At 34.0% G+C, this 11,725-nt stretch overlaps 1 protein-coding gene across 2 annotated transcripts; it reads right to left on the bottom strand.

Annotated features, from left to right (window-relative positions):
• Positions 1 to 420: 420 nt before the first annotated feature.
• LOC110908669 (telomerase Cajal body protein 1) lies at positions 421 to 7,861 on the bottom strand. 2 transcript variants are annotated; one of them, XM_022153626.2, is made up of 15 exons: positions 7,708 to 7,861; positions 7,547 to 7,631; positions 6,646 to 6,853; positions 6,420 to 6,482; positions 6,186 to 6,322; positions 6,003 to 6,076; positions 5,795 to 5,877; positions 5,093 to 5,199; positions 4,867 to 5,009; positions 4,734 to 4,781; positions 4,607 to 4,659; positions 4,307 to 4,391; positions 1,783 to 1,849; positions 978 to 1,094; positions 421 to 781 (listed from the first exon to the last, which is right to left on the bottom strand). In XM_022153626.2, the coding sequence occupies exons 3-15, from the start codon at positions 6,846 to 6,848 to the stop codon at positions 657 to 659; spliced, it is 1,305 nt and encodes a 434-aa protein (XP_022009318.1). In that variant the 5' UTR covers positions 6,849 to 6,853; positions 7,547 to 7,631; positions 7,708 to 7,861; the 3' UTR covers positions 421 to 656. The 2 variants fall into 2 exon arrangements, with proteins under 2 accessions (XP_022009318.1, XP_022009317.1); XM_022153625.2 differs by having other exon boundaries at positions 7,547 to 7,634; positions 7,708 to 7,856.
• Positions 7,862 to 11,725: the final 3,864 nt, after the last annotated feature.

The raw sequence follows: 11,725 nt of genomic DNA, 5'->3' as shown, positions 1-11,725 counted from the left end.
CGAAAAACCATCCATCTAGATGTGGAAAGCACGGACACCATTCACATTGTGAAAGCAAAGATTCAAGCCGAAGAAGACATTCCTACGGGTCAGCAATTTCTATTTCTGCCCCACAAGCGACTACACGACAGCTTTACCCTTGCGGGCTACTATATCCAGAACGAATCCACCGTTTATCTTGCTCATTGGTGAAGATGTTGCATTATAAATATATTGGCAATGGCAATTTGCACTCCAAATTCACAAAAGATTAGTATTTTTTTTTTTTTTCTTATTTTCAACTAGATGCATCAAAATTCAACTTTGGGACAATGACAAAACCTGCTTCAATATTGACGGTTTATAGTAAACAGACGTGTTTATGTTTTTGTTACATCGGTGGTTCTATTTGCAATTCTACAAAAAGATGAAGATGAACTATTGATGAATAAAAACTACACCTAACAACAATTGAGATCAATAGTTAAAAGTCTCACTTGAATGAAGTAATTAAGATAAAGCATTACAACACTTTCCCAAAAAGACCAACTCCAACATACGTTTTCCTACAAAACTTGCGGCATTCATTCCACACGATACTCTTTTAACTCTTTACAGTCCCAAAAATATGGATTTTTGCTAATACGGAAAAAATGGCCTGAATAGAAGAATGTAGGTCAGGGGTCTTGGACCGTGTTTTCTTGATCAACTGACTGTTCCAAGTCAACATGTTCGGAGTTTGCTGCATAATCCTCAGCTGAATAAACAGAGAAACTCCAAACGGAAGCACAATTTTCATCATCTACATGAAATATATAAATGTTATTATTAATAGCAATATTAGAAACAGTAAAGATAGAAAAGGTATAACAAAAAGAATAACGATCTTTAAATTTGATTTTACTAGCATTGATGCAAATATAACAGACCTAAAATATATGTTGCTAAAATGTATAGAATCCTGACAAATTACATGATAAGGGTATATAATATTATACCTCGTAAAGTCAAACTCAAATCACCATCAGAGTCATCAAGGGCTCCAAATCGCCTGTGTCCTGATGCAGTGGCAGCCATTGGCAAAAACGGATGGAAAGAAAAACCACTCACGGTATCTGGCACCAAGCAAACAGTAAATTAAAACTAGGTATGTTTTAGTTAAAGAGGGTGGTTGAGTAACACTTCTTAAAATGTGTGTTCATAAAAGATATTAGAGTAAAATGTCATTTTCGTCCCCGAGGTTCGCCACTTAGGAAGGTTTGTTTTACCGACTTGTTAACCCCATCCATTTTTCTTTGTTATATGTGGGGCATTTCCGTCTTTTTAGACAATTTTATTAAGATCCACCTCTCTTGAGTTTCTCCCCACCCAAACCCTTTAATCATCACAAAAAAATATCTAAAAAGACGAAAATACCCATGACTTAACGTTAAAAAATGGTTGGAGTTAACGAGTCGGATGAAAACAACAAGATTTCAAACCTTTTGGATCCAGATGTGAAAAAACAAACCTTTTGACAAAAGTCGCAAAAGTAGGCAAACCTCAGGGACGAAAATGGCATTTTACTCAAAATATCATTACATCATCCGTGCCAAACTAAATGGAATCCTTCTTGGGTAAACTTCTATTCAATTCAGATTCCTTAGATTTATTTAAAAAAAAATAATGATGGTTTTGATTTTAATCAACAAGTTTTCACTTTTCACTAGCTTATCAATATTATTGGAGGACATTATAGATGTGTCTAGTATACAGTAAGTATGTAAATATATAGCAACATTAGAAAGTGTGAGATGGTAGTACCTGATGCAGCTTGAAAGCTCGAGACCCATTGACCTGTTTGAAGATCATATATATGTACCAAACCATCCTACATTCACATTTTCAAAATAATTAATCTGCTAAGCAGTCAATAGCGGTGCTATAGCGGTTAGCGGACCTCAGGGTGTGTAGCGGTCCAAATGGCGGTGGCCTATAGCGGTTCCGCTATTAGCGGCGCTAAATACCGCTATAGCGGTGCTATAGCTGTACTATAGTAATGCTATAGCGGTGGCCTATAGCGGTTAGCCGGTTATAGCAGTAACGGTGTTTGATTGTGTTAATTCTTAAATTAAATACTTCAAAGTTACTATTAGTATTTGATTTGCAACAGGTTTTTGATAATGGAATGATGTTACTATGAATTTTGATATTACTATTAATATTTTTCAAAGATATCTTCCTATACTAATAAATGAAAATCTTTTTGTACACGTGTCACTCTCTGGTGCCTCCTCCCTTTTAATAATAGTATTACATATTAATTTTATACACAAAATATATTATAATATTAATTAATATAGTTAGAGATAAACGTCTAAATTCAAATTTAATTAATAATTATCTATAACAAATATAAATGTATCAAATAATATAATAAGTATAATATTATTTAATATAGTTAGAGATCAAACGTATAATTTCAAATTTAATTAGTAGTAAATTACTTTTTAAGTCCCTATGTTTTAGTGGTTTTAACCACTTGAATCTAAAATCAAAAAGTTTAACACCTTGAGTCTCTAACCGCTCATTCACACCCTCCGTAAAAAAATCAAAAAACTTTTTGTAAGGTTGAGTTCTCTAAGTTCTCAAAACTCGTAGAAGTTTTCATTTTACCTTAACCATATATATTTGTTAAGATAAAATATATTATTTGGATATGTTACGTGAAGAATAATAGTTTAGGGGTATTTTACTAATTATTAGTAGTTTAGGGAGTCTAATGTAATTGTTTGGGTTATTTACTTATTTATGTACGTAATATGAAGGAAGGAAATCAGATTTGAAGTTTGAAATTTTCCTATCTTCTCCAAATATTCTCCTAGTTCTTCTCTTTTAGGGTTTAACCCTATCAAGGGTATCAGAGCCGTTCCGATCTCTGGTCGGAATTACTTTCGATTACCATGACTAACACTCGCAATCAAGAAATTGACAGCACTCTCAAGGAACATGGCAAGGCAATCTCAAATATCCAAGAAACCTTAGCCGCCATGTTGAAACAACAAGAACAGTCGATGAAACAACAAGAAGAGATCCTACGAGCACTCAATGAGCATTCAAGTGGTGGCAGTTTTAGCGGCTGCGGAGGCGGCCCTGATAAAGGGCTGTTTAGCGATGATTCGCGGACGGGTACTCAGAAGACAGAAGACATAATTGTTGTTGGTGAAAATATTAACAATGATAATTCCATTGTTGCACTACATGAGACAGTGAAAAAGCTCCAGGCCTTCAATGAAGACACCATTCTTCATAAGGGAAGAAAACATAGAGACACACTTTGCATAATCCTTGCTAATGGCGCTTGCGAAGAACCCAAAACTAGACTATACAATGTTGTTAAGGCTGGCCTACCGGTTCCGAACAGTGATGCGGTTCCTGTTCGTCAAGGTCTTCATGTCAAATATGGTAGGAAGTTTGATACCCTTCCAGATGATGATATAATTGACGTTGTTAACAACAATCTTTTTGGTGCCTGTTTAAAGGCAAAGGCGAGTTCCGTAAATGATTGGCGCCCACCATGGCGCATCACTAGGATTTCTCCGATTGCAATTGGAAGGACCGAATGGCGTCCACCCTGGAATGAGTCGACTCAAAAGAACTCCTGGATGCTGCATTTCTTTTTCTCTATTTTGTGATTCTTGAGGTCAAGAATATTTTAAGGGGGAAGTATTGTTACGTGAAGAATAATAGTTTAGGGGTATTTTACTAATTATTAGTAGTTTAGGGAGTCTAATGTAATTGTTTGGGTTATTTACTTATTTATGTACGTAATATGAAGGAAGGAAATCAGATTTGAAGTTTGAAATTTTCCTATCTTCTCCAAATATTCTCCTAGTTCTTCTCTTTTAGGGTTTAACCCTATCAGGATATAAACAACAGTTATTAATAAAGTATCAAATCATATGTACAAGTAACGAATATATAACTGTTCTTTTATTTTACTAATTTATCTAAATAAGTCATTTCATTAATAAGGATTATATACAAGTTTATAATTTACATTTTTCGTCATTCAACCCGTGTAATACACGGGGTTGTAAGCTAGTATTTATATATATATATATATATATATATATATATATATATATATATATATATATATATAAATACATAAATTATGCATGGTATAAAAATTACCGCTATATCACCACTATACCACCGCTATAACCTATATATCGTATAGCGGACCTTGACCGCTATTCGATATTGGACCGCTTTAACTGCATAGCTGGAATGTGTTATATAACAACACTAGGGTTTGGTCGTAAGTGGAGAGTCGCAACGATACCTGTCCGCCGGTACCAAGATGCCGACCATAGGGCTCAATGTCAAACTGTATCCGTTGATTGGTGGTCTCCGTTGACCTATATAACCTAATAATTCAGCAAAGTAAGAAAAACATCAGTCTTAAAAGATCTAATCATTCTAGTGCTGCTAGTATTAACGCAATATGATAAATTGGTACTAAACTATAATATTTAATTAAACCACTACTTGTAAATATTACATTGGGATCACACAATAAATGCGATTAATAGATTTATCATATTACTAAAGATCTGTTTCACCAAGAAAAAAAGGTACCTACTTGTATACAATGTCAACAGTCTTGCGTATATCCCAGCATAATATATACGGATCCTACACAAAAATCAATTACTTTGATGAGATGATGTCTTCTAAAATACATAAAAAACCAGGCATTATATTTATACCTTTCGGCCACCTGTATAAAGGTAGTTTCCATCTTTGGAGAATTGAACCTATAAATAAGGCGATGAAAAAACAGTATTAGCCATTTTTTAATCACGATTAGATGCAAATTTCTAACCATAGTTGTCCACTTACATGTGTGACCCCACCTTCTTGACCATGTAGCACATACAATTGTTCCATATTATCTTCCCGGTGTATTGCTGTAGTTTGGCTGTATGACCCTGTAGCGAGCATCCCCGTATGACTTGGAGAAAAAGCGATCGAAGATATGATACCTGAGCAGAAAGAAAATATAAATGCAATTATCTTGCTTTAACATTTAAAGAATTACTTAAAGCAGACGTATGCATGTACCGACCTGTTTGGCCTTCCTTATTTCCTTGAATAGTTGAACGTTGTTCAAACTCTCTACCCGGGCGATGAATATCGAATATCCTGATGGATTTGTTGTAACCCGCAAATATCCTGAATTAAAACATCTTTTCAGCATCAACATTTTCAAAAAGTAAAATGTCATTTTTGTCCCTGAGGTTTGGCTAGTTTTGCGACTTTCGTCCAAAGGTTCGTTTTTTTCTGCATCTGAACCCAAAAGGTTTAAAAATCTTGCCATTTTCGTCCAGCTCGTTAACTCCATCGAGTTTTCTCCGTTAAGGCGGGGTATTTTCGTCTTTTTTGTTAACTTAAAGGACAATTCGGTCTTTTTCACTTTACGTACAAGCATTTAGTATAATGTACAAGTATTCAAAAAAAACAAAAATACCATTAAGTTAACAAAAAAGACAAAAATACCCCTACCTTAACGGAAAAAAATGGATGGAGTTAACGAGCCGGATGAAAATGGCAAGATTTCAACCCTTTCGGATCCAGATGCGGAAAAAACAAACCGATGGACGAAAGTTGCAAAACTGTCCAAACCTCAGGGACGAAAATGACATTTTACTTTTTTTTCAAATCAATAATCTGTACAATAGAACAACATGACAACGACACGTACATAAAACTGGAAAAAATCCTTTAAAAATTTTACAGCTTTAATTTCTTACAGCAAGTAGAAGCTTACTTAGTTCCTGTGGGGTTGAAACCGATTGAAAACGCAGCTGTTATTTCATCCATGTTATCATACGCCCTATATGTGCAGCGTAGCTGCAATTACAGTTTGAATGAAGTGTTAACACCAAAATTATCCATGATATGAATGATAATGGTTACACTTATTATGTTCATTTAGTGGCATTTCATGCATAGATAATACAGTTTCAATGAAGCACCTGGCCCGTGCTCGTATCCCAGAGATGAATAGGGTGATCCCGCGTGGTAGTCGCGAACACACAAGAGACCGGATCTACAATACAATTACAGTACATAGTTCTAGTTAACTGCTCATTTAGACGCTAACTATGACTAGAAAACTCGGTAATAATGAGAAGTTAAACGAGAGACAAGAGACGGGCCTGAAGCAGACATGTAGGGGTACCAACAGTAATCATATATGGCTTCTCCGTCAGTAATAGCAAGGTTTGCAGAAAACGAATCTTCAATAGCAGCTGAAGAACAAACATTTTCATCTGTACGGTTTTCAAAATCTGGTCTGTGAAAGAAAAAAAGAAGAGTGATTTCACATGTATAATAAAAGTACACAAAAAGGTAACTAAAAGCAGAGAAAAATGATTATATAAGTTACTTACAGTGTGAATACGCTAAGAGTATTATCATCAGAGCTCGTCAAAAAGCACGAACCGTCCGGCGACCTACAAGAACAACAATAATCATCGTAGGAACTCGAAACAAGAAAATACTCTATACACAAGCATAAACATTAAGCAATAATACGACTGAATTAAACGGTTGCAACCATTCTATGAACTCTGTGTTAGTAAAAACTGAAACTTGGTAAAAGAGATGCTAATTTACCATTTGACGCCCTTGAGGAAGTTATTAGGGTTAGATGAGGCTCTGAAGTGCCGGTAAAAATGGTAGGTTTTGTAAGGAGGAATGTCAAAACGGATTGCTGGCGGCCAAGAATAATACTCCGATTGGCTCTCGGCCGTTGGCTGTTCCTCCATGACTTCTTCGACTTGGATGTCGGCGTTTTCTTGTTGCAGCTGCTCTCCCATTTTTACTGCAGAGAAAAACAGCACATTACAAGAGTGTAATTACCGCCAAAACGAGTAAAACTATACCAAGGGTAGTCGGTAATTCAAAACGTGTAGTAGAATAGACCATCTCTAACGCCTAGTAAAAACACCAAAAAGTCCCAATCTACTGTAGTCGTGAAAAAACGGGCGGGTCAGGTCGGGTCAGAACGAGTCAATTCATAAAAAGGGTTATTTTGATCTGGGTCAGAATGGGTTCGGCCAGAACAGGTCGACCATAAATAGTAAGAAACATCAATCAGAAAGCATATTCCCACCAAATGCAGCATCCACATTTCCAACTTTAAAATCCCACATTACCAGGAATTTTAAACCCAGACAAAAAAAAAAAAAAACACACACACACACACACACACACACACAACAACAGGCCCTTATAGCAACCAAAATGGGACAATTGTTGTGCATTTATTCCAAACTAGCTCATAAGGTCTTTGATTGACGAATTAAACAATACCATTTTCCCTATACTAAAAATAGGTTCAGGTCAAAACGTGTTATGACCAAAATAGGTTCGAGTGGATTAAAAGAAAATAATCAAACAGTTGGTGAGCAAGGATAATGGGACAGAGATTATTGAAGAGTCTTAAAAGTACATATAACATAATTTCACCAACAAATTGAAGACAGAATTAGAGGTAAACTGATGAAGAACATACCCCAATGGTTTCGGAATCTGCTCCACAATAAACTGCAACACCAATTTGGGGATGATCTTCTTCAAAGTGAGTACATCTTTATGTTCTACTATTATTATGAAACCGAGTAAGAAAAATTAGGATGATGAAGAATAGGGTATAGTATAACCCAGAAAACCCACCTTTGGACTTGTAAAATTTCAATTGGAGGGTACAGTACAACCCAAACCCAAAAGTAGGGGTTTATGCCGTTTCAGTGTAGTCTGTCACACAAAAGAGTCAAAGTGGGAGGATGATAGAAACCGGGCCCAAATGAATGTCATAGGTATGAAGTCTTTTTAAAATTTGGGGCAGGGCCCAAAGCAAGGGGTTTAGGCCTTGTATTTGTCTTTGTCTAATTGTCTTGAGTGTGAGAGGGAGGAGAATGTGAAAGGAGGATAAGAAAGGGACGGAAGCCCATGAAGCTTATGCCCACGATCTGGTATATAGGGGAGATGATGGTCATATGTCATGTGGTACGATGCGGATGCTTTATGTGAAAACTATATGAAAAGTAAAATGGACGTTTTGAAAAAAAAACGTAAGGATTTTCTATTTGTTGACATTAATGATGTTATAATTAATGAGAATCTAAAAAGTAGTTGCATTTTTTACTTTTTAGAAAATCTAAACCAAAAAATAACTCTTATTCAATTTTTATTTATATTTTTAATCTTCATTGTTTTTATATGTTATAAGGTTTCATATTAATGTTTCATCCAATATTCTATTTTAATCCACATACCTGAAACCCAAATATCATATGTTATAGGTTTTTATGTTAAGAGTTGAGATCATGTACAAACAACAGTGCTAGCTGTAAGAACCGTAAGAATAGATCTGAGCAATTGATAGTTTAAATCAAAGGTTGGTATTGATTACAAATAAAACCCTTATAATTAATAATTAGTAGTAACAAGTTATGGGTAATTTCGTAAAATTGCTAATTTATCATTGTGACTAAATGACATTTCATACAGGTTATAATTTTCAAGTTGATAAAATTAATTTGATAGACTATTTACAATTGTCTAGAATTAATAATCACAAAAATATAGTAATATATAAAAAATATGTTATTGTTCCTTAATAATATTTCCATCAATAAAATGCATATTTAATCATGTATGGACTTGTAGATTTACTTAAATAATTATTTGTTTAGGAAATTGTTATTTTTAATAGCAACGCTTGCTTATACTCTATGACATCGATAATTCTAAATTAATCGCTTATGCCCATATTTGAAACTGGGACCTCTCCCTTAAGAGGCAATGCGTCTACCAAGCGGGTCAACCCCCACATTGACACGAAATTGTATTTTTATAAAGAAATTTAATACTTTAAAATATAATAAATTTTAGGTTATTACTCTTTGAAATAATAAAGCCTAATCAAAGTTACACACACACACATACACACATATATATATAGAGAGAGAGAAAGTGTAACGTACAATAGGGCTTATCGTACGCTCGTACGATATTGTGAAATCACATGTTATAAAAAGCATGTTGGAAATCACATGTTGGTTTTTTTGTAACAATTTCGCATGTTGGTAAATATGATGAAATCGCATGTTGGTATATAAAGAAATTTCACACGTTGGTTTTTTCAGCACAAATCGCATGTTCAAGAGTGAATTCACATCAAATCGTATGGTTGGGATGATCTCGTAAATTTTGTACGATAAGAGTCATTGTATGTTGACCTACCTCTATATATATATGGGAAGGTTCATTTGAGAAGAAATTTAATGTGAGAACAAAAAGAAGAAAGAGCATATTAGTAAAATATTATTTCATTTATAACTCATATCATTAATTATTAACTCTTTAATTAATTAGTCAACTAATCATTAATTATCCTACATATAATCTACAAAACTTACACATATCAAAATTTTCTTGCATATACCCTACACATTATAGAATTTTATCCTACACAGTCGAAATTTATCCTACACACCTCGAAAATATATCCTACACAACTCCTAATTTATCCTACACAACTAGTAATTTCTTCTACACTTTAAATTAACTTGTTTTTTTTTTTAATTTGGAAAAAGTATATATATTTTGTAAAGGAGTTACAAATTTAATTTAGTTAGTTATTAAAGGGGAAGAATACAAATTAATAATTTTTGTAAGTTTACCAATATACCCTTATATTAAAATTAAATGCAAATATTAAATGAAGTAAAATGAAGCATTCTTATTGGTTGAAACTTCTTCATTTTTCTTCTTACAAAAAAATTCTTCTCGTTTGAACCCTCTACTACATATATATATAGGGTAGGGATCCTGTACATTAATCCAGAAATGTGAGAAATGTATTATAACACTATATATAACACCATATAAACACTGCATAACAATATGTAACACCATATAACAATATATAACACTATACATCTATCATAGACATGCTATCAGACAAACTATAGTGTTATATTTGTTATATAGTGTTATATAGTGTTACATAGTGTTTTATGGTGTTACATATTATTATACGGTGTTTATATGGTGTTATATATAGTGTTATAATACACTTCTCACACTTCTGGATTAATGTACAGGATCCTCAATCTATATATATAATTCGGTTCAATTAAGAACCACCATGAGTTGTAAGAACCATGAGAACTCCTGCTTCCAGCGCGAGTTGGGCCACATCTTTTTGCACAAACGTAGATGAAAATGTTATAAACACATCTTTAAAAGAAAAACACAAAAAATTGCCGAGTCGGTAGTTACGACTGATGTAAGATTTGTTTACGGCGATGTAAATTTTTTTACATCACCAATAATGTTTTTACATCCTATGTAAATTTTTGCATGCGACATATTTTTTTATTTTTTTCGCTGGAGCAAGTGATTTTTTTAAAGATTTTGAGAATTTATTTTTGGAAAACCTTTTGAAAGGTATAGTTCTCATGGTTCACACAACTCAAGATGGTTCTCATTTTAACATTTCCCTATATGTGTGTGTGTGTGTATATATATATATATATATATAAATATATGTTTGGTTAGGAATTATTATATCTATATCAAATAATTTTTTATAAAAAAATCCCCAAATAAAAGAACCCGAATCCTTAGTCTCGTTATTATTGTTTGGTTTATTTAGTCTATTGTATTTATATGTTTTAGGGGGATATCGTTGGATTTATTTGTTTCTTCGTGTGGTATTATTTGTGGGATCATTCTTCGCAAACAGTGAGTAAATCTTTCCCCTTTCTACATTAAACAATTTTCAGGTGTATCAATGTGTCACACTATTTCATATTCAGTTTATTCAATAATCAAGCATGAAAGTTTATTGTGTATTTTTATGGGCTATGTGTTATGTGGTTATTTATTTTGTATGCCATTGTTATTCAAGCAAGGAATAGGTTGTGGTGGAGGTACAGGTGGTATCTGAATCATGATTTCTTTCTTTGTTTTTTTTATTTTTCTCCTTCAATTATTGTGTTAAAAAAAGGGTGGATTTCATTTGTTGAGGCTATGTACTCAACGGTCTCTCGGATGCCTTGTATAATGTGTACTACAATATCAAGACTTCCAAAAAATTATGGGAGTCTTTGGAAAAGAAGTACAAAACGGAGGATGCGGGAACAAAGAAATTTGTTGTCGCCCGTTTCTTGGACTACAAAATGGTTGATAACAAGATTGTTATGAACCAAGTCCAAGAGTTGCAAATTATACTACATGACATCCATGCTGAGGGAATGGTACTTAGCGAGACATTTCAAGTGGCAGCCATGATTGAAAAAAATACTTCCTGCTTGGGTGGATTTTAAGAATTATCTTAAACACAAGCGAAAGGAAATGACGATTGAGGAACTTGTCGTCCGTCTTCGTATAGAAGAGGACAACAGGGTGGCCCAAAGGCACTATTTTGCAAGCTTCGGCTAAGGCAAACATGGTGGAAGTTGGGGAATCCTCAAAGGGCAATAAAGGCAAGGGTAAAAACAACAACAAGGGGAAAGCAAAGGTTAACAACCTTGGACCGAAAAAGGGGGCTGTGAAAAAGAAGTATGCGCCTTTCCAAGGTACTTGTTACAATTGTAACGAGATGGGGCACCGTGCTAACCAATGCAAGAAACCTAAGCGTGAGCGTGCGCACATGGTTGATGAGGATGGTATGCCTCTAATT

This window comes from Helianthus annuus, chromosome 14 (genome assembly GCF_002127325.2).
Source record: "Helianthus annuus cultivar XRQ/B chromosome 14, HanXRQr2.0-SUNRISE, whole genome shotgun sequence".
NCBI classification, from domain to species: Eukaryota; Viridiplantae; Streptophyta; class Magnoliopsida; order Asterales; family Asteraceae; genus Helianthus; species Helianthus annuus.
This window is presented reverse-complemented; position numbering and strand designations above follow the sequence as displayed.